Source organism: Nothoprocta perdicaria, unplaced genomic scaffold (genome assembly GCF_003342845.1).
Source record: "Nothoprocta perdicaria isolate Ctin4 unplaced genomic scaffold, notPer1 scaffold_121, whole genome shotgun sequence".
In the NCBI taxonomy this organism is placed as follows: Eukaryota; Metazoa; Chordata; class Aves; order Tinamiformes; family Tinamidae; genus Nothoprocta; species Nothoprocta perdicaria.
Genome location: NW_020454328.1, coordinates 1,232,765 through 1,260,250, shown reverse-complemented (window position 1 = coordinate 1,260,250; position 27,486 = coordinate 1,232,765). Strand labels below are relative to the sequence as shown.

Here is a 27,486-nt window from a genome sequence, read left to right as displayed (position 1 = left end):
GAGAAGCAATTTAGCTCTTTTTTTTTAAACTTTTTATTTATTTACTTCTTTTAAATACAGGTTTAGGTGCTTTTCAGCTATGAAAAAAAGGCAAAAAAGTGCATAAGTCAAGAGAAAAGGCAGAAATAAGCAGTAAGAGGTTTGTTTCCCACAGCAGGGGAGAAAGGGCAAGGCATGAGAGGGGGAGACTGAGGACAATGGTTTCAAGGTAGCATTAAAAAAAGGTCCGTATACCAAAATGTAACTGCCTGTGCTATTTGGTCCATTACAAAATGATTTATTCACATTGATGCTCCCACCCACCCCCCTCGATCCCAGACAAGAACGTGATTAAGAGCAGGATTAGCAGGGGGAGACGCAGCCCCGGCCCCCCCGCCTCCTGCTCTTGTGCTCCCTGGTTTTAGCACCGACTGACCGGGATTCCCATCCTGGCCAGGCTGCTCCGGGCTTCCCGCCGGGAAAGGAGCCGGGGGCAGGATGGGGCACCCAGAGCTTTCCAGTTAGAGCTGCCCCTGCCCGTCCCGCTGCGGAAGCCGCGGCCTGGAGGGGCAGGAGGGCACCGGGATGCCCGGGACGGCCTTTCAGAGCGTGGTCGCAATGTGGACGGTCCCAAGTCGGCCACAAAAGCCACCGCCACCGGGGACCGTGGGCCTGCTCCCCGTGCCCCGTTCCCAGCAGAAGGCCGGAGCGGAGCAGGCTCTGGATCACAGTGATCCCTCCGGGACCCGGCTTCCCGCGGGACGGGGCCGGCGGGCAGCCCAAGCCAAGGGAGAGGAGCCAAGAGCCGCTCGCAGGGCTGTCCGGAGCAGCAGCTCTGAAGCTCAAGGAGGAAGTAAAAGATTCTGTTTATGATTTTAAACATGAATTGTCCTACTTTGTAATGTTTTAAAAAGAGCAGAGATTGAATGGGAACACGGAACGGGACAGGGGACGGGGGAAGCGCCCGGCTGAGCYGGCGGCGCGGGGCAGACGCTGCCGGCTCCTGCCTCCCTGCAGCCCCGGGCAGCCCTTGGGACAACCCCCCGGCCGCATCCGCACGGAGCTCCCGGCGGAAGCCCTGCTCGTCCTGCCCCCTGCTCCTCCCCCGTCCCGGCCCTGCCCTGCACGAGGTAGGAGAGTTTGGTCCCAACAGCCGCCCGGCTCCTCCCTGGGTGCACGATCCCAGCCAGGAAAGGGCCCAGTCCCGGCTGGGGGGGCTGCAGCCACCCGGGAGGGCTGGCGAGGAGGAGGAGGGCGAAGGAGCAAGCAAAGCTACGGGGTTGGGTCTCTGGAGCTGCCAACATCCCACGCGGCCAGAGCTCCCTCGGTCCCCACGGAGCTACAGGACAGAGCGAGATTGGCGAGAGAAACCAGAGGCGCTGCAGGAACAGAGAGGAACCGCGACGGCGGGACACGGCTCCGGCGGGACACGGYGGGCAAGGGGCGCTGGGCGAGGGAGCCGCGCGCGGGGCGGCTCAGATGGCCTCCACGTAGTTGGCGGGGAGCATGCCCGTGTCCCCCGTGCGCTCCACCGTGCCGTACATCCACCCGTCGTCGATCTGCTGCACGTTGATGATGGTGTCGCCGTCCTGGAAGGAGACCTCRTCCTCGTCGGCCGCGTTGTAGTCGTAGACGGCACGGAACCGCTTCTGCGCAGAGAGAGGGCTCAGAGCGAGGCGGGGAACCCGGCCGGGAGCCGGGAAGGTCGCGGCGGCACCGGCGCCCAAGGCGGGCGCAGCTCCCGCGCGGTGCCAGGGCCGCTCTACTCACCCCTGCTGCGGACGGGGCGCCGCGCTGCGTGGAGGCCGGCGCCGCGGGCTCCTTGTAGCCGTAGGACTGAGACGGCGGCTGCTGCTGCTGGTAGACTGCGAGGGCAAGAGGGGCCCGTGAGCCAGAGCTGCTGCTGCCGGCACAGGGGAGCGCGGGGCGCCCGCGTCGCCCCGGCGCAGGGGCTGCTGCAGCTGCACCGTGCAGCCCTGCCGGGGGGAAGAGCGCCCGCCGCGGCCCCGCGCCTACCTGGGGTGCCGGGCTGCACGTGGTGAGGCGGCTGGCTCTGCTCYGCAGCTCTCCGGTAGTTGGAGCTTTCCTGGGAGTTCCTGCGCTCCGGCTCCGCGCCCTCGGCGGGACTCGGGCCCATCCGGCTCCTCTCGAACTCTTCGTGGTATTTTATCTAGGGCAAGGACAGAGGGAAGGAGCTGGGAGCGCTGCGGGAAGGGTTAACCCGGCTGCCTGGGCGTAAAAATTAATAGCCACTTGTGTTAATGAATACACTGCTCTTGGGAAACACCTGGAGCCCATTTGCCTGCTGGTTAAACAGTTACTCAGTGACAGTGCCACGGGGCAGGCAGAGCCTGGCGCAGAGCCGGGCTCCGCAGGGCGCCCCACGGGAGCCCTCGGCTCCTCCGGCCCTTTTCTCCAGGGGCTCCGTGTCTCACCTCTCTGCTGCGTTGCTTACAACCCGAGCAACTTCCCAGGAGGAGAGGGGGGCGCGCGGGCGGCTGCAGCGCCCGGGGTGGGAGAGGGCTGCCCACCCTGCAGCTCCCAGGAGAAGCCAGGACTTGCCRGAGCGCAGAAACACCCCGGAGATGAGCAGGGCCCGGCCCTAACGCCCTCCTGCCGCCCCGCCGGCGCTTCGGAGTCCGTGTTGATCCATGGCCTCCCACCGAGGGCGCGGGCACCATCCGCCCTCCGCGTTCCTGCGAGCCCRGATGCACCGAGCCGAGCTGGGAAGCGCACAGGGCATCCCAAGGCAGAGGCGCTCTTGGCGAGGATGGGAAAAATGCTCCGGAAAAAGCTTCCTGCCACTTCTCCCTTCCCCGAGGCTGCAGGAGCCCCTGCCTGGGGTGACAGACCCTCCCCTGGGGACCCCGGGAGCCGCTCAGGGCCCTGCAGAGGGGCAGCCCCRCGCAGCAGACCCGGCTGAGCTGGTTTCTGGCGCAGAGAGGAACCGGCCGCCTCGGTGCCGCCTGCGGCCGGGCCGCGTTTCGCAACAGCTCCTGCCCCGAGATAAGCGGCAGGGCCGAGCCGTTCACCAGCAGCTCAAGGTTCATTGGCCCCCTGCGCTCCGGGAGCTCGAGGTGGGGTTGGGAAGGGGATGTGACCCCAAGGGCAGCACAGGGGCTGCAGCACGTGAGCCACATCCACATCCTCCTCTTCCTCCTCGTCGGCCCCACGCAGCCCGCCCTGTCCTGCGCCCCTTCAACCCGCACCCGGGCATTGGCGGGGGCTGCTGCATGAAGCACAAGCTAAGCCAGGTGCCACCAAACCTGGGCAGGGCTCTTATCGGTTTTGGAAGAGGAGGAGGAGGGTCTCTTGGGGGCACAGGACAGAATTCCTCTTTCCATGGGGCTGCAGCCTCATGCGCTGCATTTGTCAGCCTTTGGAGCAGAAGGGGCTCCAGGAGCACGCGGGGTGTTTAGCTGCAGGCACAACACCCGTGGAAAGAGGTTCACAAGGGACCTGGGGAAATGATGCCTGCAAATTAGAATCATCATGAATCCCTAAGGTTGGAAGGGACCTCAGAGATCATCGAGTCCAATCCCCTGCACRYGCAGGGTCACCTAGAGCAGGTGGCACAGGCGACATCCAAGCGGGTTGGGAAGATCTCCAGAGAAGGAGACTCCACAGCCTCTCTGGGCAGCCTGTTCCGGGGCTCTGTCCCCCTCACCGGTAAGGAGTTTTTCCTTAGATTACCCTGCGAGGCTTCRGAGCAGCCTCAGTCGCTCGTTGGCAGCTGCAGGAGCATTGGGCCTCGTTTTGCAGCCCCAGCCCTCGCCCGCAGCGCAGCGGGAGGACGGTGCAATTCCGCACGCAGAGATTAGAAGCTACTCACGTTGCTGATCTGATCCTGAGTCTTTTTGATCCTCTGCAGCTCTGGGGTATCAGCCACCACACTGAAGCCTTTCCCCTTGTTCTTCTCAAACTCCTCCTTGTAGCGAATCTGGATACAAACAGAGGAGAAAAMCAGATTTGAATGTGGGAGACAAACAGCATGCAGAGCATCCCTGCGCTGCGAGAGAGCTTCAGCCTCCCTTCGCGCTTCCCTACTGTGCGCGGCGGCGGGTCCTGCTGCCCCAGGGACTTCCCCTGCCTTTGCTGCTCCTGTTTCTCTTTTGGTTTCACGGGGCATCTGACACCACCATCAGCGTCTGCCCGTCGCACCCAGGAGCTTTAAAAGCCTTTTTAGTGTCCCTGCAGAGCTGAAAACCTCTACGCAGCTTTAAGCGCCAGGGACGCGGTTCCCACCTCGGCTGCGAGCGGGAAGGGCGGCCGACGGCAGCTCCGGAACGCCCAGGGCCAGGGCTGCCCTCCATCCGTGCCCTCGGGCCTGCTCATCCTGCCGGGAACGCTGCTCCCCGCAGGAAGCGGCCGCAGCCTCCGCGGAGGCCGCAACCCGACCGCGGACTCAATCCCTCCRGAGCGGAAGGAAACGGGCGTTTTGGGCTGCCTTGATAGAGCAGCTCTGCCGCCTTCCCAGTGTCCTTCCCGGCATGGAGCTCRCTCCGGGGCCGCACCGGGACCCTCGGGCGCGCAGCAGCCCCTGCCGCAGCAGCACCCGGCTCTCCCGCGGGAGTGGCCGCAGGCAGATCCTGCTGGGAAGGGACAGAGCCGCTTCCTTCCCGGCACGGCCTCCTCCGAGACGCCGCTTCCAAGCACACGGACTCGCCGCCGAGCCGGGCGGCTGCATCCAGCTGGGCCCGGCAGCACCTCCCAGGAAAGGCTGCCAAGCGTTTCCTAATCACCCTGGAAGCAGCCAAGGAGCCGGGAGACACCTCYGGAGCCTCCTCTTAGCTCATAGATGCTGTGAGAAGAGGCAGGGATGACTCCCATGGGAGAGCTGCCTGCTTCCCAAGCCTCACGAGGCTCCCAGGTGGGGCTGTGRTGGGTCAGGAGCCAGAGGTGGGAGCAGGGACCCGCTCAGCTTGTCCTGGCTCAAGGGTTCCAGTTAAGAAGCCTGGTGCCGACGCTCTACATAATTCCAGGRATCAGCGCATGCTTCTCTTCGCTTCCTACATCCCGGTCAGCCAACGCCTCCCAGGAAGGAACTCTGAGACACAGACACTTCCTTGGTCACCTCCATCCGCTCCAGGAGCCCGAGGCCTCCGTGTGCTCCGGCTCGGAGCGGGAGGGAAGAGCGGGAAGGCGGCTCCGCACAGCACGGAGCCCAGCTCCCCTGGGCTCGCCGGGAGCCCCCGGCTGCYCCTCACACGAGCCCAGCAGACTCGCAGCTCACTGGGAGGCTTAACGAAGCCTAACGAGCCTGGCGGCAGAGCGGGGCCGGGCAGGACGTGCCAAGGCGCAGGCAGCACCAGGGGCGCCGGCTCCGAAGCAGCAGCTCCCGGCTGTTTGGGAGCGAAGCCCTGGCGCTGGCCGGGACCAGCCTGCGGTCCCCGTCGGCCTGCGCCCGCGCGGGGAGGAACCGCAGCCCTTCCTGGCCGCGGGGCGAGGAGGCCGGAAAGGAGGGAGGAAGCGGCAGAGCCGGYGCCTCTCCGCTTCTCCCTGCCCTTGTAGGGGCCCGGGCGGCCGCTGCTCTGCCACGCGCGGCTCCAAAGAGCCGGCCCAAAACATCCTGGCGGGAACCAGGGAGGAAGGAGGGCAGYGGAGACGGGCCCCCGGGATGCTGCGGGAATCCCAGTGAGCAGCACCGGCCGCCGCAGCCTCTGAAGGGCCACGAGGCCCCGCGGAGCAGCAAGCACAGGGGAGCCAGGCTGGTCCAAAGCTGAGGGATGTGCAATTCCCCAAATCCCCCTGCTTCCCGGAGGACGTGCCGCCGGGAGCTGCTGGCAAGCGGCTTGTGCAAGAGGCTCCCGCTGCGCCCTCCTGGTGCCTCGCGCTCCAGCTCGGGCCTTTTGCTYGGCCGCTGGCTCGAGGAGCCTTCGGCCTCGCGCTCCCGGCACCGTCTGCAGCGCCCRGCTTTATGGGAGCAGAGAAACGGTGTCCCACGGGCCGCTCACACCTGCTCTGCCAGGATCCCATTCCACAAAACCCGTACAGGSTCCAGGGTCCATTTCCTTGCAGGAACCATTTCCCCGTGGCTCTCGCATCCATGCGTTATCCAAAGGAAGCCCGGGAAGAGCTGCCCTTTACAGCCCCGAAGCAGGGATCAGCTCGAGCACATCCCATCCCCATCCCGCACCTCGCCGAGAGCAGCTCCCCACGGGGACAGATGCTGCAAAGGGGCAGCCTGGGGCCACGAGCCGCTTACCTTACCAGGAGCCCCCGCCCGCAGCCAGGAAAGGCTGCGTCCAAAGATACCAATTTCTGAGYCTGGAAAAGCAGCGGCAGGGCAGGAACCCTGCAATTCTCTCGCCACGCGTGGGCTGGAAGAGAGGGCTGCAGGCGTAAAAGCTGTCACTTTGCAGCCTCATTTAGCYGCACAAGACATTATTACCCAGCTGCCGTCAGTGACCGGAACAAAAGACGCCTTCCCAGTAAACACAAATAGAGAAGAACACCAGAAATTGCATGAAACTGCTCCCGAAACTGCTCCGGTCACCATTAGCGTCCTCCCTGCTCACAGCACAGCCCATGGAGGGGACGGGCACGCTGGGAAGCTTCACGACCRGGACCACAGAGCGACTCTGGCTGGCAAATGCCAGCCTGAAGATCAGCCTGTTCGCAGCCCTGAGCTCACCCCARACAACTATATTGACTAAACCTACGTGCAAAGCTCTGCCCATCACAGCACCGTCAGGGTGCACTTTACAGGTAGCATTTGAACTGGCAGCCTTTGGTATGAAAACACTCCTACTAGGCTGTCATGGTAGCAAAAAGGGAGCCAGCAAGCCCTTTTTGACAAGCTTTCCCGTTTCTGCTCTCAGCTCCTGTTCTCCCAGCTGCTTTGCAGGGCTGCCTGCTCTGGAAAGGCTGCAAGGGCCCCAGTCCGGTCCTGATGCGGCCACACAGCTCCTGCAATTACTAAGGGATTGTCAATAAGAGAGCACAGAGAGGCTGCACTTAGAGTGCTTCAAGAACCATCACCGTTCCTTGCCTGGAAAACAGRAGACTCCCTTTGTAGGCGAACAAAGGCAGAGAGAAATTAAGATCTTATCTAAAGTGTGCTGAGGTCTGTCCTCCAGGGAGGACCAAGGGCATTTCAGTCCGATTCAGCTTCCTCAGCACTCCCTGCTCCCTCTACACAGGGTCTTTCTGCTCTTTCCTGCAGGAGAAGGGGATGCTGCTCCATTAGTTCTTCCCAGAGCTCAGTCGCTCCCGACATCGTCTCTTTAACCTCWTCTGTCCCGGCTGGGCAGGTGTCTGGGTCTGAGCAAGACACTGTGGGGACATTCAACCAAGAGGGACGGGGGGATAAACAGAGTCCAAGGGGCTTTCAAGTCCTAGGGTCCTAAGTCTAAGTCCTAAGGGTCCAAGTCCTAAGTCTAGCAGGATTCTGCTAGAATTCTAATTCTAGTGACTAAGTCTAGAACCTGGCTTCTTAAAGAGCTTGAAGCAGAGCAGTGGCTGGCATGTGACACCGTGGCAAGAAGGGCCACGTGTCCCTTGGCAGCTGCCTGTGCCTTGCAGCAGGGCCAGGCCCGGGTCCTGCAGACCTGTCCTAGAGCAGACTGCGCCCAGCACAGAGCTAAAGAGCCCCGACAAGCTATCCATAGGCCTGGGCAGTGCAGAGGATTAATTTTAAAGTCTCCTTTAAAAGGAAAGGACTAAGGAAGAGCCTGAATTCATTGTGAAAACTGCACGGAGCCTCGGAGCACTTGCTGCAGCTTTATCTTGATTGTTACCATGGAAAAGCAACTGTGTCCCCTTAACCGCTCCACGAAGCACAAAGGCAGCCCCAGGCTGAGCTCTAGCTCTGCTCGAGCCAAGCTGCGTTTCTGCAAGCCAGGGAGCTCTTGAGCAACTTGCTTTGAGGAAGAGGCCTCACAAAAGCAGAGGTTTCAAAACTCAGCGCTGCCTGTGTGGGCACCCCCAGCTCTAGCCTTTAACAGGTAACCGARGGTCCTAATTTCCCCCTCCTCCAGCAGGAAACATCCCCCAGAAAACTGGGTTTCAGCTCCTGGTGCTCTTAGGCTAATGGGAAAAGAAAGGAAGGTCACGCTGTCCTTCCCGGCACAGCGGGGAGAGGGATGCATTGATCCCGAAAGAGGAATAAGAGGAATGCTCGCCCTGCGAGCATCACCAAGGCAAATCCCGTGCTAGGCACCCTCTGCTCCGACCTTCTAAGGACCAACACGTTTCGATGCCGAGTGGTGCCCTGCTGACAACACCCCGGGCAGCCTTTTTGACCCTTTTCATCAAGGGAAAAAATAAAAATAAGCAGATTCCCAGAATAGTCGCCACATCCTGTGTTCTCCTGAGGGACTGTGACTCAAGCCAGAATTGCCCCTGGATGCGTTTTCTTYCAGTGCAGAGCATTTCCAGAGCAGACATCTGCAGTTCTGCAGCATCAAAGCTTAGGAGAGAACAGATCAGGGGCTTGTCTCAGATACTCCAACACAGCCCTAACCTTCAGGCCCAGCCTTGCCCAAAGGCCGGTTCTTGACAGGGGAAGAAGACCTTCATCACCTTGAAGATGAAGGGCCAACCATCAGAGCTGCCAAATCTTGCCCGTCCAACCGGCTTTCTGCAAAAAGCACCACTAACCCTTCCCAACTCTTTAAGTTTTCAGTGTCTTGGAGAGAGCGGAAGGAAAACAGATATTGTTCCTCATTCTCCTCTGAAAGAGGCAAGTTCCTACTGCTGAAGAAATTAGTACAAGAACCCAGCTCAGAGCTGTGCCTCAAAGCTGAGGTCTTCTGCTCACCCAGGGACACCATAAGGGTATAGAACCAGGACAGGTCTGAAACCTAGGCAGGTTTTTCAAGTAAAAACTTGCCTCTGGAGCAATTCCCCGGGCCGAGGAGGCATTTGGTCATTTCCCCTGATTGTGTTGCTGCATCTCGGCACAGGCACAAGACAAGGACACGAGCGGAGAGGCCGACACTCACTGGACAATTCTGCCTTCCTCGAGATCCCAGTGGCCACGGATGATGGAACAACAAGCACAGCTGAGATGCAGGAAATCCAAGAAGCATCCGCACACCAAAGCTGCCTCTGCCCCTCCGGGGTGAGGGTGTTCAAGCCTCAGAGTGCAGGAGAACACATTGCAGTGGGGCAGAGCACACGGGCCTGGGGCAGGGAGCGGTGCACGGGCTTACCTGGCTCTGGAGCTCGCTCTGCTGCTTTAGGCGCAGGTTCTCGGGTGTATCTGCCACCATGGTGAAGGACTGCTTCGGGTAGTGTCTGCAGAGACAAGAGGGACCAGCGGTTACGGCCTGCCTGGGGAAGGAGCCACGTTTCTCCCCCTCTCCCGGGCACCCTGCCCTCGACTCCAACCAGAGAAGCTCTGGAGGACACGAGTGCTCCGGGGCCCCCTCAAAAGGGAGTCACAGCCAGCAGCAGCGGCGGCAAAACTGCAGAGCGTCAACGCTTGCACATTCAGCTGTGGCCATTGGAGACTGCGGAGGGGACTGGGCTGATTTTTCTTGCTTTTTTTTTTTTAATCAAAGTTACTCAATCCTCACGTTGAGGGCTTAGTACTGCAGAATCTCATGAGCGCAGCTTAAACCGTGTCAGCATCCCAGCAGCCACCTTGGGGCACTAATCTATAGCAGCTCAATACACATTTAGTGCATCCTCCGGCCAGGCCTGAGCCAGGAACACAGCGCAAAGCAGAAGTCCCCGGGGGCCTGGCCGCCAGCCCGGCCGCCGGCAGCCCGCAGTGCCACAGAGCCCTGGTGAGACGCAGCCACCTCGGCTGCGGACGCCAAAGCGGCGGGCAGGAGAACCCCACGCCAGCAGGGAGCCAAGAGCCAGTGGGAATGCATCTCTATATCCCTACACGGATAAGGGGAACTTCACCTGGCTCTCGCAGGCGCCCAGAAGACGCTCCGCTGCAGCCTGGACGGCTGCAAAGGGGCAAGGAGGGAACCTGCCTCCCCAAAGCGCCGGGGGGTTCTCGGAGCTGGGGCAGGACCCCCCGGTGCAGCAGCAGACACCACTGCAGGGACGTTAGCGCCCAGCACGAGGGCAGGTTGGAGGCAGAGCCGTTGCATCGTGCCCGGCTCCATTCTGGATGCAGAGCAGCAGTCCCAGGCACACGCGGCTCYGGGTGAATCCCGACACAACTGCATTCCCTCTCCACCGGGGTAAATTCCCTGGAAAAGCCAGAGCACTGGCACCCTGCTGCCCGGCACGGCTCTGGGAAGAAGCGACAGGCCCAGGCAGCGGCTCCCGCGAAGAGGAACCGCGCAGCCCGACGCGCCGCAGCTTCCCGCGGAGCGAGAGGCTCCGTCCGGCCGCGCCACCGCAGCCAGCGCCGATTCCCACGTTTTACTCAACGCGGAACAAGCAGCGGCCGAGCCCCCTTCTTGCTCGAGGGCCGCCCGGCGCAGGCCCCCCCGTGGCCATGCGAAGCCGCTTGGGGCTCTCTGCACCCCAGTGTTTAGGTGCTCCCGGAGCCGGCGCTGTGCCCAAAGGCGGCCCGAGCGTGGGTGAACGATGGTAGATCAGCCACATGGCAGCAGTACCCGGAGGAGCCGGGGCGAGGGCTGCTTCCTCGCAGCAGGGCCGTCACCAGGCAGCAAAGCGAAACGCGCCGAGGCCACGGCCCTGCGAGAGCAGCACGTACCTCAGCAAAGCAGCAGCGCAGGAAGCTCGAGCACAAAAATAGCCTCCTCRCCAGGATCTCAGCAGAAGGGAGAGAACCCACGCCCGCGCACCCAAAACCAGCAACGCAGACGTGGTCGGTGAAAAGGGAGCAAAAGGCGAGTGAGAGCGYGTGGTGCCAGGAGAGGCAGCACCTTCCAAGGAGGGCAGGTAGCACCGAGTAGCCTCTGTCCTGTCCCCACCAAGTTGGATGTGTCCTGGCCCTGCTAACCAACAGGGACATGGGGTGATCCCAGGATGCCCAGGGCTGGAAAATACCCTGCCCGTCACCCGCTCTTGATGGGTACCAGCCAGGACATCCTCGGCACCACTCGCACAGGGAAGAACACACGGGATGCGGCCGTATCCAGAACCAAGAGGTTGCTCCCGTGCAACAGGGAAGATGCAAGGGGACAAGAACTGGTCGTAGAGCAGCAACGGGAGCTCAGGCTCCATCCCTGCTCCCAGGAGCTTTGGGACATTGCTCCAAAAAGGCTTTAGAGATGCTTACGTGAAGGCAGCTGCTCCAAGCAGGTCAGAGACACCTGGGGAGGCCCCACAGCGGCCACAGACCAGGAGCTCAGTCTCCCAAAGGGATCCGGGGAAGCAGACTAGGGACTGCGGCACAAGGGTGACGCAAACAGCCCCTAGCAGCTCCAAGGGTCACTAGTGCAGTTGGTATTAGAGGAGGTTGTTTCAGCTGCAGCACATCCTCGGTCCGGGCGCCGCATCCTCGGGGGGTCCCGGGGAAGGCAATGGCCATGTTGCTGCAACAGGGGCACCAGTGCTCAGCTGGACACAGACAGCAGGAAACGCAGCAAAACGGGCGCTTCTGGCCCAAACGGGGCTCCGAGGCGGCTGCTGGCGTTAACAGCAGTGTTAATCCGATAAAAGCAGGAGCCCAGCTAGCCGGGGCACGAGGAGACAGCCGAGACTCGGCCCCTTGCTTTACCCATCGCTGCGCGCGTGCCAGAGCCCGTTCCCGAGCTGCTGCCCCRCACCAAGGTCAACGGAGACAGAGCCACTTTTTAAGTGCAGATGGAGCAAGGAACGCAACGGGCCTCCCGGGTGCTGACCTTCCATGTGGAGCAGCTCAGCTCCRGAGCAGGGAGCAGAACCCCAGCAATTCCCGAGGTTCCCCTTTGGAATTGCCGGGGCGGCAGCCGCTGCAACAGAGCCCCGTTGTAACGGGCTCCGCAGGGCTGGAGCCGCGTCCGGAGCCTCCGAGCGCGTTTCCGTGGCAACCGCATCCGCTGCTCCGCATGCCCATGGAAGGCYGGGGTTCGGCACACGGGGAGGAAGCCTCAGGCACTGCAAAGGCCAGGGCTGACACACGGCACAGCAAGGAGGGGCATCTGGCCCAGGGAAACTCCCCTCTGGAATGGGGGCTTGGGGTGATCTGGAACACATTGGATCCCTAGAATCCGGAATGGAGCCACCGAGCTCCCTCATTGTGCGCTCCCATGGCTAGGCCTCATCCATCTGAAAGACATCCCTCCCTTATCCCTCCATCCTTCCCTACCCTTGCCTGCAATTCCTGCTGCAAGAATTCCTATCCTTGCCTGCAACAGAAGGGCATTTTGGGCCTTTGCTTTGCAAGAGCAGGCGTTCCCGAGCGGGGAGCAGCGACAGAGCCACGCAAGTCCCTGCCTCCCAGCCAGGATAAACGGAGCCACCCGCGTCCCTGGAATGCCCCAGAGAGGCAAAACCGCCTCGCGTGCAGAGACGCAGCCCCAGGAACAGTCAGCAATAAATGAAGCCCCGATGAGGAAGCAAATGAAGCGCCCCGGGCCGTGGAGCGCGAGGCAGCGCGTGCGTGGGAACGGCGCCGCCGCCCCCGCCGGCGGGGCTGGCGGAGAAGGAGCCTTCCCTCCGCGCACGGGGTGCGGGAACAGACTCAAAAATTCCACCCCCTCCTTAGAGGGGGAAAAAAAACATCCCACAGGAGCTGAGGAGGGAAGGGAGCGCCGGGTCCTCGCTGCCCTCCCCCCAGCGTCACCAGAAATAGGTCTCGGAAGGGAAGCGGAGCAGGGGGAGGGATTYGCACCCAAGCTGCCTCTTGTGTGGAGGCGGTGGGAGCAGCACGCGCCAGATCCAAGGGCAATTCCAGCACAAGCGCTGGATCCCGGGGCAATTCCAGCACAAGCAGCCTCGCTAGCGGGGATGGGAACAGGAGACGGCTTGGAGAAAGAGGCAGCGGGGGCAGATTGGGGTGGCCCAAAGCCCTCCAGCACCCGCTAGCATGGACATCATTCCAACCCGTCGAGCTATCCAGGGAAAGGGAGCCCCAGGGCAGGGCTTTCCCCCTTGGCTTTAGGGGGRAGTTAAACTGGGAGGATTCTGGGCCCTAAAGGGTCATTAGGGAGGAGGAAGCAAGCGGCAGCGCCCTGGGCTGTGCACCCAGCCGCTGAGCAGACAAACAGGGGAAGCTGCTTCGAGCAGCCGTTCCTGTGACGAACCGAAAGGAAACGGTGAGTCCCACGCACCAAGAGACAGGACGCTGGGGGAAGTCGGCTGCTAAGCAATAGCTCTTCAGGCAGAACCATCAAGCGCTCATGAACAAGCGGGATTTGGGCACAACCCCCATTCAAGCTACCCGCGAGGAGCTGCTCCTGCCTCCTCCTTCCAACCGGAGCAGTGACTCCGGATCAGAATACACGGGCTGTTTGGGCAGGAGAGCCCCGCGTGCTCTCCCTGCCCACGGTCACAGCTACGTGGGGCAGGATCCCCATTCCAGCYGCATGGAGCAGGGCAGCATCTCGCAGCCTCCCTGGCATTCCTGCAGGGAATTGCAAGGCTGGGAAGCGGGAGGAGTATGGGAACACATAAGACATGCTGGGAGCTTCCATAGCAGCATCTTGCAGCCTCCCTGGCATCAGCAGCACTTCCTGCTGGGAATTGCAAGGCTGGGAAGCAGGAGGGGTATGGGAACACCTAGGACATGCTGAGAGCTCCCCACTCATCACACCCTCCGTGTCCCCGGCTTCATCAGCAGGGCAGACAYGGGTTATTTTATCAGGGCAGCCAGCACCGGCATCAGCCCCTGGCCCAGGGAGAGCTTAACCAAGAGGACCCCCCCTCCAGACCCTCCACCACAGGGGGCTGCCACCAGCTTAAGCCCAAGGGCACCGGGAATGTGGGGCAGGGGGACACGTGACAGCAGTGCCCAAGGCGACCGCTCCTCCGCTGGAGTGGGAAATTCCCCCTTTAATCCGCGGGATGTGGGCGATTACACCCCTTGGGAGGGATATTAAGAAAAGCCTTGCCCTCACACCCCACAAAAACAATAAGCTACAAAAATAAAAACTAACAAGCTAAGGAAGACCAGAATGCAAAAACCCACATTGTCCTTCCCAGGGTAAGGACATGGGGCAGCAGGGAGCCGAACATCCCTATCCCCCCAACCTCTCTGTTAATTACAGCAGCACCGATGAGGCAAACGGGGCTCCTCAGCAGGGAGGGCGGCTGCAGGAGAGCAGCCCACGGAGCCCGTGGGCAGCAGGAAGGGAGAGGAGCCCCGTGGCCCCGGTGAGACCGGGCCTTGGCAGAGCCGCAGCGGTTGGAGACAAGGCGGGTTTTGTTGCGCCCTTAAATCCGCGCGATTGAGTCTGCCCGGGCCAGACGGACTCCGTCTAGCTGCTGTATTAGGAGATATCAGAGCACTTCAACTCCGAGCCGCCCAGCTGAACCCCATTGTTAGCGGCAAATCCTACAATTACGCTARGATAAGGAAGGCCCTGTTTGCGTGGTGCTTTCAGCAGCCTTTCCCTGCCTTGTTTGACCATCTCCCCATGCACCAGCAGAGAAATCCTCCCCTCGCCACTGCAGAGTTTCCTTCATTTACTTAGGAGAAAAAAGCAGCACGGCCAAAGAAAAACCAAAGACAAAAAGCTGATTTTTGACCTGATGTTAACAGTATAAATATAGGAAGCCTGGGCAGAAACAGGGGTCCTATCCCAGGCCTCTTGGGCCCAGTTTGCTGGTCAGAAGGCATYGAGGCTTCCCCCTCTCTGCTGCATCTCCCACCTCCAGGTCTGCACGGCTGCCCCAAGGGTTTTGGCCAAAAAGAGTTAAACAGGGGAAGCAAAAGGCTCTGCTCTGCCAGAAGACTCACCAGTTCACATCCTGCTTTGCAAAGAGCTGCTGCTTCTCGGGGACATGCTTTACAAATAAGCTGCTCTTGTTTTAAGGAGAAACGCAGCAGCACCCGCACTTCACCGAGGGTCATTTGCGGGGAGAGGCGACTGCCACAGCTCCCTGCTCAGGAACAAACCCGCTCCCATTGGGATTTGCAGGATGCTTTCCCACAAGGATTCCTCCATCGCCAAGCCAGCGCATGAGCAAGAGGCTACCGCAGGGCTGGGGGAAGCAGGAGCTTTGCTGCAGCRATTCCCAGTGCCTTTGGGCAGGAATGCTGCTCTGGAGGGAAGCAGCCTCCCCCGGCAGCTCGAGCAGATCTCGGTGTCTTCACACAGCGCTCCGTGTAGGCCAGCAAGAGCTAGCAGTGTTTTCCCTCGCTGCAAACAGGCAGCATGTGGCTCCCCGCCTTTCCCAAGGGCTTTGCCAGCAGCTCCCAGAGGCTGTCGCAGAGCGGGATGCTCGGCAAAAGGCAGCTCGTTCACAGAAACCTGCCTGAATCCAGCAGAAAGATTTCAAGCGGGCACAGGAGGACAGGGGCTGCCAAGGCACGAAAGCASAAGTCCCTTCTGAAAACAGCCACTCATCACCATTCCCTCATCCCCCTCCCACGGCTCAGGCCCAGCTCTCAGCTGGGCCCAGGAGAGGCCTCAGCTCCAGCTAAGGCCAAGCCAAGAGCCACGATTCATTGCCCCTACCCAGACCTGAGCTTACCTACAAGAACAATRTGGGCATTGCCCTGGACCTAGGTTTTTCCACAAGTTTTTCTGGCTCCGGGCATGGATAAGCAAGTTGAGGAAAGTCAACATTTGTTTAGTCTGCCCTCTCAACAAGATCAGGCTAAAACCTCCCTGCAGAACCAGAGCGGGGCCTGGCACCCGCTCCCAGGACAAGCGGCATGGGCAGCACCCCCAGCTCTGCACAGGTTTTATCCGCAAATGCTTTATCCATTATACACCAGGGTATAATGATTTAAACTGCTTGACAACCAAGCAGCAACACGGGCAGCAAATGTTGATGGGACTAGGCCTGTCCTTGCACTTCACTGCCCCTCAAACCAGCAGGTTCGCTCTGAGGAGGGGACAACAGGGGCACGGCAGGTTATTTGTGCCAGTAAATTGGCCACAAATTTGCACTCAGGATGCAAAGCCCCCACTCCAGTCCCTGAACTGCAGCAGCACCTGCAATGGTGCTAGAAACCAGTCCTAGGGAACAGATAAGAGCAGAAGATGGGGTGGGAGGAGGGTGGCAGAACCCTAGAGGATCCTGGATTTCCATACGCCGCTTGGGAAACTCCAAGCGATTGCATGAATRCAAAAGGTTTCCCAGCAAATTTCCACTCTGCCAACAGCACTTGGAATAAGTTGGTCGCAAACCCTACAGGGAACAGACGCTCCAGCCCTCGCAACCACCCGACCCTGAGGTCCTAGCCTTACTCAGGAGAGCTTTTCCATGCGCTGAATCCCCTCTCCTCCACAAAGCRAGCGGGGAAGCTTTTCCCAGTGCACCACCAGATATAAACCAGAGTTTTCCATATTCCCAAGCTCCCATCCCTCCTCCAAGCCATACGCATTGGGGTCCTCCAACCCAGAGCTTCCAGAAAGAGCAGCTTTCATTTACAGAGACAGACAGGGGGGTCTGTTCAGTGCCCCACCATATACAAAGCACATACATGGAGACAGACATTCTCCTGCAGCAACTCAGCACAGAAAGCAGCAGAAAAACACCTGGACTCCATCCCAGCCACACAGTTGTTCCTCTTTCCCTTCCTGCTTCCCTCCCCCTAAGGAAAAGGGCTTGGAAGGATCGCTCCATCGATGGAGTGGGCAGCTACCAGATGGATGGCAGGGGATGCCAAGAACAGATCACTGGCTTGTTGTGAAACTCGCAGCAGCTCTGCCTGCTACTCGCTAACTTTTTCCAAGCAAAAAAGTTAGCCCCAGGGGTATCAAGCAGCTTACTCCAGCTGGAAAGGCAGGGATCAAGTTACTGCTGAGAAATCTGCCAGAGAGGCTCTTCGGGTTGTTAGCAGGAATTAAGAGCTGGAAGGCTCTGGTTCAGAGGCACCCATGCCCAGGCTCCACTCCAGGGGCGATGCTGGGCTAGGGCTGGCACAGAGCTGCTCCCACTGAGTGCCACGGAAGGTCAGGCCCCAGGGTGGGATCCCTGGGTATAATCCCATGGGYATAAGCTGAAACACAGGAGGTTCCATCTCCAGGTGAGGAGGAACTTCTGCACTGTGAGGGTGCCAGAGCCCTGGACAGGCTGCCCAGGGAGCCTGTGGAGTCTCCTTCTCTGGAGGTCTCCAAACCCRCCTGGATGCCRCCCTGTGCCCCRTGCTCTGGATGTCCCTGCTGGGGCAGGGATCTCTAGAGGTCCCYTCCAACCTGGAACATTCTGGGATTCTGTGATCCCCCAGGACACATGGGGCTGGAAGGAGGCCACGCTTGGGTGCGGCTGCTCCACACAGAGAGAGGATTGCCCGGAGAAATCCTGGAGTCACAAGCAGGGCATGCGCAGGAGCAGCACYGGACACACCTACATAAGGTATTTCCAGCAGCCTTGCCTATCAATTACCCCCCTTTTGAGGGGGGAAAAGAAGGGCTGTGCCACCCCTCAGCACGGGGGACGTGGAGACGAGCAGCCCATGAGCTCCGTGCTGCGGAGCCAGGTCTGCAGCCGAGGTGAGCAGGGAGGGACAGCGTCGCCTCCGTGCCGCAGGCTCAGACAAAGGATGCTGCTCTCGGAGCTGGAGCTGCAGCCTCTCCGTGGGGGAGGAGGCAGCACAAGGAGGCCAATGACTTCCTGCCAGCTAGTCCAGCGCATTCGAGAAGTTCAGAAAAAACAGAGGCTCGCAGGGTGTGTGCATGGCAGGGAGCCAGCGCCGCTGAGGAGCCAGGCTCCAGCAGCACAACTCCAGTGCAAGAGATGCGTGTGTGCCGGCAGCGCGAGGCTCTGGCGCCCAAAGGCGTCCAGCAGGACAGCTGCATTTAGATCAGCATTAACTCAGACAAACCCACAGATCCTGCAGCCAAGGCAGGGCAGGGATCCTCCTCGGAGAGGCTCTTGCTGCCTGGATACTGCTCCCGCGCCGAGCTGCGCACGCRGGCGTACGCGAGCTCCCCTGTGCATTCCAAGTGGCAATGCTGGCTAGTTATACCTCTGAGGAGGCCGATTTCCCAAAYCAAATACACTGCTTTGCACTCTCAGACAGGATTTTTCCAGAGTCCTCATTCATCACGTATGATGAGCGATCATCTAAGCAGAGCATGAAGCCACCATGGTAGCATGGAAGAGGAAAAAGGTCAGAGCTGTGCGGATCAATGCAGCCCTGCTGCAGGCAACCCCTTCACGCAGGATGCAATGAAACGGTCACCCCGAAAGCTCCGTCGGTAGCWGAAACTCTTCACCATGGACAAGATCATCTTTGGAAGAGAGTCCCTGACCTGGGGGAAACGTTGCAGTCAGAGTTGACCATTCACCATCCTGGAAGGCTCTGCACAGATTTACTGCTGGGCAGTGTCAGATAGGGAGGAAGCCCAGCCCTCTTCCTACTACTCCCTTGAAGAAAGACTTTGGAATTTGGCAGAAGGCCAGGGCTCAAACAGAGGAGACCCTGTGTTAAGGCATGTTCAGAAAAGCAGCCTCTTCCCTGCCAGGATAAACGTTGCTTTTCCCACTTGTGCTCTACTCCCCCACACACCCTGCCCCCTTAACTGATAGGGAGGCTGCCCCTCAGCTCCGGGATCAGTAAAAGCTGTTTAAGGGCTGGGCCCCCTCTGAGCAGCTCCCGGTTATCCTCACATTGGTTATTCACCTGCCTGGCAGTGGTGTTAGCACATTCACAGGGCACCATCTCCTCCAGATGAGGAGGGACCGAGCCCAAGCTCCCCATCAGCAGCTTCACTTCACCCCCATGACTGGGCACTGCCATTGCAGAGCCAGCCCTGAGGGCATAAGRGGTTGGCAGCCACCAGATGGGCTTCATATGCCTGCAAACCTGAGCTCCTCGGGGTTCCTTTTGGGTTTGAAGGCACAGGCAGACAAGGGAGGATGAACAGAGCACTCCACATGGGTCTTGACACAYGATCTGAGCATGCGAGGCTGCCCCAGGTAGAGGCAAGAGAGGCAGCRGCCTCTCCAGGGAGGCTTGGAGGCCACTCAAGGGTTAAGACACAAAGTCTGCTTCAAAGGGAGCTCTTGAGGAGAGGGGGTTGAGAAACTGAGATGGGTTGAGGTTGCGCACACTCCTTGGAATTCCAGGAATTTCCCATTATTATCCCACTTCCCTTTTACCAGCATGGAGGGGAGATAGCGTAAGAACACAACTCCGGGCCCATCTTTATGCCCAGGGACAGCACTGGGGACGTGGATGTCCCTGTGTGCAGTGCCAGGAAGACTCTTTGCCAAGGGGGCAGGAGGCTGTGCTGGATCCAGAGGAACAGTAGCCTCAGGACACCAAGATTAGGGGGTCCTGTTAGTGAGATTAGGGGTCCCATCTCCTGCAGCCTTTGCAGTCACAGCTGAAGAGATGCCTGGATCCTAACCTCAAGTTTCCAGTCCTGCCTTGGAAGCAGGAATTCTAAGATAATGCCGATGGAAATCTTAGATATCTAGATAYACCTCACTCCACTGCCACCCTGCACCTCAGCTAGGATCCAATTACACAGCCAACACTAATAAGTCCTTCCAGATCATACAAGTTCCAGCCACCCTGGCTACACCACAAGCAGCTTCTGGTGCTGGGGAAGAGCACCAGCAGCAGGCAGTTTAACCACAGCACTAGCCAACTGAAATACAAAGTAGAAGGAAAAGCAGCAAGAGTGTTTTATCCATTAGTGGAATTAATACCCATCTTACAAGGATGCTGTCAGGATTAACGTTTAAGAGCACTGTGAAAGGCACATGCTATGTAGGTGTTTAATTAGGTAGAGTATAAGCAGCAGCTACAAAGACCTACTATAAAGTAGCTTTAAGATATTAAGAAACATGCCAAGTGAGCACCGAGTTCCACTTACCTATGGATTCAGCAGGGACTAGCTCATGATATAGTGGCAGAAACTAGGAAGCTATTGTCATTAACTTAAGCAAATGAGCTAACTGGATTAGCTTTAAGAGTTCTGGACTCCACTGATCAATTGCAGATGAGCTAAGGAGGCCTCCTAAAAGGAATCTAGGACAAAGGCAGCATTGAAGATCTTTTTCAAGAAATGCAAAGCTTCCTCTCCAAGGAAACTCAGTGTCACACACACCACATTTAAGGTCTCCCAGAGCAATAACGTAACTTCAGAGCAGAGTACCTCGAATCATCCATTATTCAGATACCGAGTCTATCACCAGGGATCTTGTACTGTTGCACACAGTTAAGGATCCTCCTTTAGAGCAGAAAAAGGGAAGCCACACAATTCCTCCGCAGCTTGAAAGACCAGAGGAAGCTGGGGGGCAATACAGCCACCTCACGTCAYTCTGCCCAGCTCTATCTTTTCCAGTCTCTGCTCACAAAAGCAGGTTCTTACATTGGAACTGGATCCACATGATACATTTCCCCTTGAAAACATCCAGAATAAGTGTCACTAGATTAGAGAACTGCAAGGAAGAGGGACCCAGCAAACACTACAGCCTTCCCCAGGCTCGAGCAGCAAGTTACAGACCCAACACACACTGCTGGAACTGGAGCAGGTAGCAGAGACTTACGCRTTGCAATACGGCTTCTTCTCGTAGCCCTTGTAGTTTTTCATGTTTAGGGTCATCTTGCACGTCTCGCAGTGGAAGCATGCTTTATGCCAGAACTGAAAACAGAAAGGAAAGTCATTAACAGGAGCACCGTGTCAGTTCTAACATTTGAGCTTGGGCAGCTCAAATGCAGTGGTTCCTGCAGCATGCAGTGATGAGATCCATGACACCTGCAAAACACAGGGCAGACAAAATTCTCACTAATTTAGGACCCAAGTGATCCCATTGCAGCTCATCTGAACAACACAGCAACATCTGTGGCTTGCACTAGAGCAGCATCTTGTTTTCTTATCTGCAGATCAGGGATTCATTAAGCTGCACCAGATCCAGGAGAGAGAAACTCCTGGCTCAAAGAGGCACAACAAAAACCCTGTGAGCAGAAGCCTGTCAGCAACCAAGTTAACAGCTGTGGTTTGAAGGCTTCAAAGCTGCTGCTGCTTTAGGTTTGGGGCTTTTCTTTTTGCTGATGGTAGCCAAGTGATAGCCAGAAGATCAGGTCAGGTGAGGCTGCAGAGACACCAAACCAAGGAAACTGAGATGGAGAGATTCTCCTGAGAAGCCACAGTAGCTGCACGATGCCAGCTCAAAAGGCCTCACAACAGTTACCAGCCTCCTACCTGAGCAGCTGAGGGATTAACCCCAAACCTTAAAGCCCTGTGATCCCAAAGAACACAGGATCGCCCTAAGAACATCTCAGCTTCCCTCTCTCTGAAGTGGTCAATAGCTTTTAAACAGGGCAGAGCTAAGGAGACAGCAATAAGATAAAGCTGGTAACTCAAAGCTGTGGCAATGGTAATTTTTGCATTCTCCCCCACAGAGTGCTTATAATAGCAGCCTCAGGTTTACCCCACACCCCGGCTGAGGTCTGCGGTCTGAACWGGGCCTCAGAGCAGCAGGACTCTCCTCTTAGACTCACCCTCCAGACTAACAGACACCTCAAAACCTGGGCCATGCACCAACACTGYAGGCTGCAACATCCAGTGAACACCGAGGATCTGTTCTCCAATGCCTAGAGCTGTTCTCCAAGCTCATTCCCACTGTGATGGAGCAAGGGGCTTCCCTGGCTGGCAGCAGCCCGAGGGCAGCGCTCGGGGCTGGCCAGAGCGGATCCTCTGCAGCCCCAGGCTCCGGCAGCCTCCCAGCKAGCAGAGCTGGCTTCCTGGAGGGCAGGACACGGCCAGCCCGGGGAGCAGCAGCTTCACTCCGAATTCAGGGTTCCCCTTTCCTCCCGCTCAGCAGAGTCCCCCAGCCCAGCCATAACCCACCCCTCACGAGCTCAGCATGCCCAAGGAGAGAACAAGCTAAAAAGCCACAGGAACCCCCCTGTGCCCAGGCGGATTAGAGTGCACCAAGCCCTCCACGTGCCACGCAGGACTTTGATCTGGGCACAACTTGGACATGCAGTCAGCAACCTCAGGGAGAACAGCTGGCAACCAGCACTGGGATCTCCCCGCTGCCGCAAGGCTCCAGCTCCCTCCAAAGCGCTTCCCACCTTCGCAGGTTGGGTGCGTTCCTGCAGGAGGGCTCCCCGTCAGCGCTGCACCCCGGGGTGCRAACAGGGCCGTGCCGCAGTGAGCAGCCCCGCGACAGCCGCCTCTTTGTGCTGCTCCAAGCAGCACGTTGGCTCTCCCCGCGGCTGCACCAGCTCCTCCGGAGCAGCAGCCCGGCACAAGGGCCTTCCCTGGCCCATCAGCACCCTGCTCTGTTCTCACACCCTGGCTCCTGTGCGAGGGTCCCGTCCCATCTCCGCCCGGAGCTCAGACTTTAAGGACTCTAAGGACAGACAGATCCAGAGCCTGGAAATYGGCCACCTTGCAGCCTTTCAGCCGAGTTCCTGCAGCTCTAGAGGCAATCAACAGGTTTCTCCTCACACTCAGTCATTCATCCCACTGCAATGGCTGGGCATTAATATGGCACTAGAAATGCAGAGAAACCAAAAGGCGATGACTTGAAGAGCCTTCTCTCCTGCAGAATGCCCAAAACCCAAGGAATGGCAGCAAGGCTTGGTGCTRTCACCAGCCAGCGACCGCTTGGGCAGAGAGCATTGGCACAAGAGCTGAATTCAGAGAGCCCTTATCCACAGCCAAAAAGCAGCAGGAATATTCTCGCCTTACACCAGCTAAGGCATTTCAGCCCTTGGGCTCTCGTTGAGCCTCCTCGGCAGGTTGCAGACACCCCCGGCACTTGGAAGGGAAAATCACCTCTAACTTTAAACTCTGCTGCCTTTTTGGCTTTGTCTTCCTAGATGCTTGGATCTCTCGTTAGGGCTGTCACTAAGTCACCACTGAGACAAGGCAGGGCAGCAACATATGCCCAGCACAGGTGAACACTAATTATGAAGACTTCCAGTAGAGCTGCTGCTCACCCACTAGCAGAGCTCCAGGGAGAGAGCTCCAAGTCAGTTTTCCCAAGTATATTAACACCTGTCCACTCCAGAGGAGTCTGGAGTGCTTGGAACACCTGGAGCAGATCTCAGGTACAGCTGCAAGTGCAATTCATCCCACCTCTCAGCAGGCCAGACCTCTATTTGGAGCAAGCAGGCTGGAATCCAGGCTGCTCTTCTGAAAAACGCAGTTGCATGAGCAGCTTTGCCACTTGCAACAGCCTATACCCGGGCACACAGCTCAGGACACACCAGTGCAGCCACTTAAAGCTTATTTAGAGCTGCAAAACATCCTTCCACCAAGGGAAGCTATTGCTGCACACCTGTGAGCAGGGCACAGGGAACAAACATCACCCGAGACACAAAGCGAGCAAACACCACAACACAGAGACTACCTGGGCTGAAGGCAAGCTTTTGCTCRGGACTACTCTGTGATAGCAGCTTCTGACTTCTACCATTGCTTTGGAAAAGGTCACCTGATAGCAGCTGTACACGGGTTTACAGCTTAGTCACTGCAGCCACAAGCGCCCAGCCCTGCGCCATTCGTTCCAGTCGCGAGCGGCGTGGGACACGTCGCTTCCGTGGGGGAAGTCGGCCACATCACACGGTATCTGATCCGGATTGCTGACAGGACTCGGGCAAGGAGAGGAGGGGGAAGGGAACGGGCGGATAACACCAACTTCCCMGAGCTGGAGCCGAGCGGTTGGGAAGGTGGCGAGAGCAGTCGGAGCCTCAGCACCAGGGCAGGATTCGGAGGCTGAGCTTGGAGCACAGCTTCATTCCCCTACTCATTGTGCTGTATTCTTAACAGCTGACAAAGCACAGCTTTTCCCCCCTCATTTGCTGGGCATCTCAAAGAGAAACTTGGCACGGGGGACTTGCCCAAGCCATCCGGAAGAAAAGCTACCCCAGTTTCTCAATGCATCAGCACAGCAAAGGCCCCAGGGGTTCCACCCCACACACTGCCCTCTCGGGCAGCCTCCCCATTCCGCTCTTTGGTTCAGCTTTAGGCAAACAGAGCCAGAAGTGCCCTTTGGACTCRCGCAGAGGGTGGCTGTGTGGACATTCCCTAGCCAGGCTCCAATAGGGCTGTATCCYGGGCTCTTGCACAAAGCAGAGGGACTCCTCCAGGCTCCATCACAACCACTGGAGGCCCCAGGGAGGATCAGCACGGGCCTCGCACGGAGGACATGGTCAGGGGTGCACAGGGAGGACCAGGCACCGAGCAGAGCAAGGCAGGGGTGAAGAGTCCCCTCAAATCTAGGCCACAAGAGTCACTTCATCAGTGGTATCAGCACACACATTACTCACGCCTTCATGGCAATGCACAGAGAGCATCAGGGCGCTCCCCGGCCCTCCCAATTAGCCACAACTCAAATACCCCGAAGCTACTCGAGGTCAGCAAGAGCTCCAGAAGACAGAGCCGCCTCACTGCTCCACGCAGACAGGACGGTTCCCGAGACACAGGGCTGGCAGTTCCGCTTTGAGCAATTCCCAAGGCAAGGGGGAAACATCATCTGTTAAAAATGTGAGCAATAGGGTCTGCTGAAACTCAGGAATGCCGCTGCCGAGATCCATGCATTCCTCACGTTACTTTTTTTAGTYCCTAAACTGGTCATCCCAGAACCCTGGAAGAGGAGGGGGAGGAGAGCAGCCCCACTATCCAGGACAGCTTAATTCCCAAAGGATTGCCTGGAAAGCTATAAAGCACAGGCAGCAGCGAGAGCACAGCAGAGTCAAAGCACTCACACTTTTTTCCATSTCTAGACCAAAGGAGATTTGAGACACTTCAAGCACTTGCACACAGCATTAAGGCAGGCTGCACAGAAACTATAAAGTTTAAGTCCTGGAACAGAGAAGTATCAATTGGAATTGAAGATTTTTTAAAAAAAAGCTCAGCTAATGCAAAACAGATGAGGCCCCCAGCTTCAAGAGGAMGCATTAACTGTTGCTTTCCATTTTGTCTCTCCAGACACCCAGCTTCATTTCTACACAGCAGCAGCTACAGTTTCCCATCCGGACAGCCGCAAAGCCGAGACAACGGCCTGTTAATTATACATAAAGGGGAGCCCTGGATGCTGYCCGAGGTTGCGGTGAAGACAAGGGCTCCCACACATCCATTGCTGGGCTTCGGTGCTGGTCACAAGCAGGACAAGCTGCTGGGATGGAGGGTGCTGCTTCCAGAGGGGCATTGCAGGAGCTAGGTCCCTGTCACCCCAAGGCTCTGSTCCAACCCATGGCCAAGGGGAAGATCCAGGGGTGCTCAGGACTTAGTCTACAAAGGGGGGCGCCCCAAGGGCCTCAAGCGAGGAGGCAGCCAGGCTGGTGTTGCCCCACAGAAGACAGAGGTAAAACCCACCCCATCACCCCAGGGGAGCCCATGAGGCCCCACACACCCTGTCAAGAACCCCAGGCCCCACAAAGAGCTTCAGGGGCCTCTAGAGGAGCCTAGGGCCACACAGAACCCACAAGGAGACCTCACAGGGCCCCACACAGAGCCTAAAAAGATCCTAGATGAGCCTCAGGCAGAGCCACCCTAAACAAAACTTAAGGCCCACAGGAGCCCCAGACCTCACCCAGAGCCTAGAGAGGCCACAGAAGGACCCCAGACAGACCCCAAGGGAGCCCCAAATCCCACAGAGACCCTAGACAGCCCCAAGAGGAAGCCCAGACTCCACAAAGAAGCTAAGGGGGCTGCAAACAGAGCCCAGGCACCACAAAAACCCCCAAGGAAACCCCAGCAGCACCCAAGGGGGCCACCAGCCCCAGAGGGACCCCAGGACAAGGGGACCCCGGGGCCCACGGAGACCCCGCCCCGGGGCCCACGGAGACGGCGCCGGGGGCCAGGCCCGCGGCGGCAGCGCTCACCTTATCGAGGCAGTTCACCTTCTCGGTGGGGTACACGATCTTCCCGCAGCGCGCGCAGTTRGGATTCATGGCGGCCGCGCTGCCTCTGCCGCCGCCCGCCTCGCCGCCGCCCTTAAATAGGGGGAGGGGCGTGGCCGGGAGGCGTGGCCGGGGACAGGAGGAGGGGCTGGAAGGAGGGGGCGTGGTCAACGGGCGGGGGCGGGGCGAGAGCGCGCGCCCCCCCCGCACCGCCTCCCCCCGCCACGCTCCCCTGCGCACGCGCAACCTCGCTCGCAACGTTTCCCCTCTTTGCACGTCCCCCCGTCGCGCATGCGCCGCACGCCGCGCACCCCCCCACCCAACCCCTTTGTGCGCGTGCCGAGCTCCCCGCGTGGGCTCCCCACACTCGCCCTTCCGCGCGCGCGGCAGCTCCGCCCACGCGCCGCGCTCCCGCGTGGCGCGGCGGGGCTAAGAGCGCTCGCGCGGGGATGTGGGCGCGTGGGGGTATAGCTCAGTGGTAGAGCATTTGACTGCAGATCAAGAGGTCCCCGGTTCAAATCCGGGTGCCCCCTTAATTTGAGGTTTTGGTATGGTTTTCCTCCTTTTTCCACCCCAGTTCAAGTCCTAGCAGCTCGCATTTGGCAGCAAGACTCCAGCTGCCAAGGGCTTCACAAGCTGAATTCCCATGCAGGTCTAAATGCAGCCCTTCTTCCAGCAGGATTTGGTGGAAATTGTCTGCAAACACGGTCCCGGCCCTACTGGGAGCATGGTGGGGATAAAGGCGGATCCCACAGGCTTCACGCTCCRAGTGCGGTGCCCTGAATGGCTGCCAGCGCAGGACGTTGTAATGACCCTAACTAAATCACTGCTGGGGAGGGACCTGTGCCTTAAATCCCCCAAGTCCTCCTCTCCTCGAGCGYGTTACGGAAGGGCCCACAGCATCCACAGCAGTGGTGTTGAGGGAGGCACTCAGTTTCTYTCCTTCCCCTTATATGTTTTAGCAGGCAGCTTAAAATTCCTCTCTTCATTTCAAAACCGTTTCATCGCATCCTGCTGCAGCAGCAGCTGCTTCTTCCCYCTGGGAAGCCCTCGCACCGCTCTCCCCAGCCTCCTGCCAAAGCTGCCTGCTTTTCCTGGTCCCTCTCAGCTTCCAGCAAGCCGGGCTGCTCCCCCTTCAGCACCCAGACACGGGGCTGCAACCCTGGGAGAGGATTAGAAGGGGGCACCGGGGTCACTGCTCCAGGAAAAGGAGCAAGAAAAGGGGATTTCGGGGTCGTTGTGAGCGGGGCGGCGGGGCTGCTGCAGGCGGCGCCGAGCGCCATTCCCAGCGCGTGGGGGTATAGCTCAGTGGTAGAGCATTTGACTGCAGATCAAGAGGTCCCCGGTTCAAATCCGGGTGCCCCCTTTTTYSATTTCCTGTTTTTTTTTTCCTTCCTGTTTTTCATCACTTGATTAAAAGAAAATACGTTTAAAAAAAGCGCAGAGAAGAAAGTAGCATTTATTTCACCAAATCCTACCGGCGCGCTGCCTCCGCGGCGTGTGTGCGCGCGCGGTCACGTGACCCTCCCCCCACACACACTCCGCGGTCACGTGGTGTGGGCGGCGCCGCACGGCGGCCTCCCTTCCCGGCGTGCCTCGCGCGCCGTCGCCTCTTCCGGCGCCAAGATGTCGAAGCGCGGTGAGCGGCGGGCGGGTCGTGGCGGCGGATCCGGCGCCATCCGCGCCCCCTCTGCCCGGCGCCGGCCCGGGGCGGCGGGGAGTGG

General features: G+C 58.9%; 2 protein-coding genes and 2 non-coding genes across 5 annotated transcripts in view; 3 read left to right on the top strand and 1 right to left on the bottom strand.

The window, feature by feature from the left end:
- Nucleotides 1-1,380: 1,380 nt before the first annotated feature.
- LASP1 (LIM and SH3 protein 1) lies at nt 1,381-25,813 on the bottom strand. Of its 2 annotated transcripts, XM_026054519.1 has the most exons (7): nt 25,745-25,813; nt 20,455-20,549; nt 9,135-9,219; nt 3,812-3,919; nt 1,996-2,149; nt 1,750-1,844; nt 1,381-1,628 (listed from the first exon to the last, which is right to left on the bottom strand). In XM_026054519.1, exons 1-7 carry the CDS (start codon nt 25,811-25,813, stop codon nt 1,455-1,457), a joined length of 780 nt encoding a protein of 259 aa, XP_025910304.1. In that variant the 3' UTR covers nt 1,381-1,454. The 2 variants fall into 2 exon arrangements, with proteins under 2 accessions (XP_025910304.1, XP_025910305.1); XM_026054520.1 differs by lacking the exons at nt 9,135-9,219; nt 25,745-25,813 and having other exon boundaries at nt 20,455-20,535.
- Nucleotides 25,814-26,223: 410 nt separating this feature from the next.
- TRNAC-GCA lies at nt 26,224-26,295 on the top strand. Its single transcript has one exon. It is a non-coding gene; the product is annotated as a tRNA-Cys (tRNA).
- Nucleotides 26,296-27,056: 761 nt separating this feature from the next.
- TRNAC-GCA lies at nt 27,057-27,128 on the top strand. Its single transcript has one exon. It is a non-coding gene; the product is annotated as a tRNA-Cys (tRNA).
- Nucleotides 27,129-27,351: 223 nt separating this feature from the next.
- The window catches only part of RPL23 (ribosomal protein L23), a 1,887-nt gene continuing 1,752 nt past the window's right edge, over nt 27,352-27,486 (top strand). Inside the window, exon 1 of the mRNA XM_026054494.1 lies at nt 27,352-27,401. Coding sequence (XP_025910279.1) covers nt 27,389-27,401 — 13 coding nt within the window. The 5' untranslated portion in view covers nt 27,352-27,388. The remainder of the gene's footprint in view (nt 27,402-27,486) is intronic.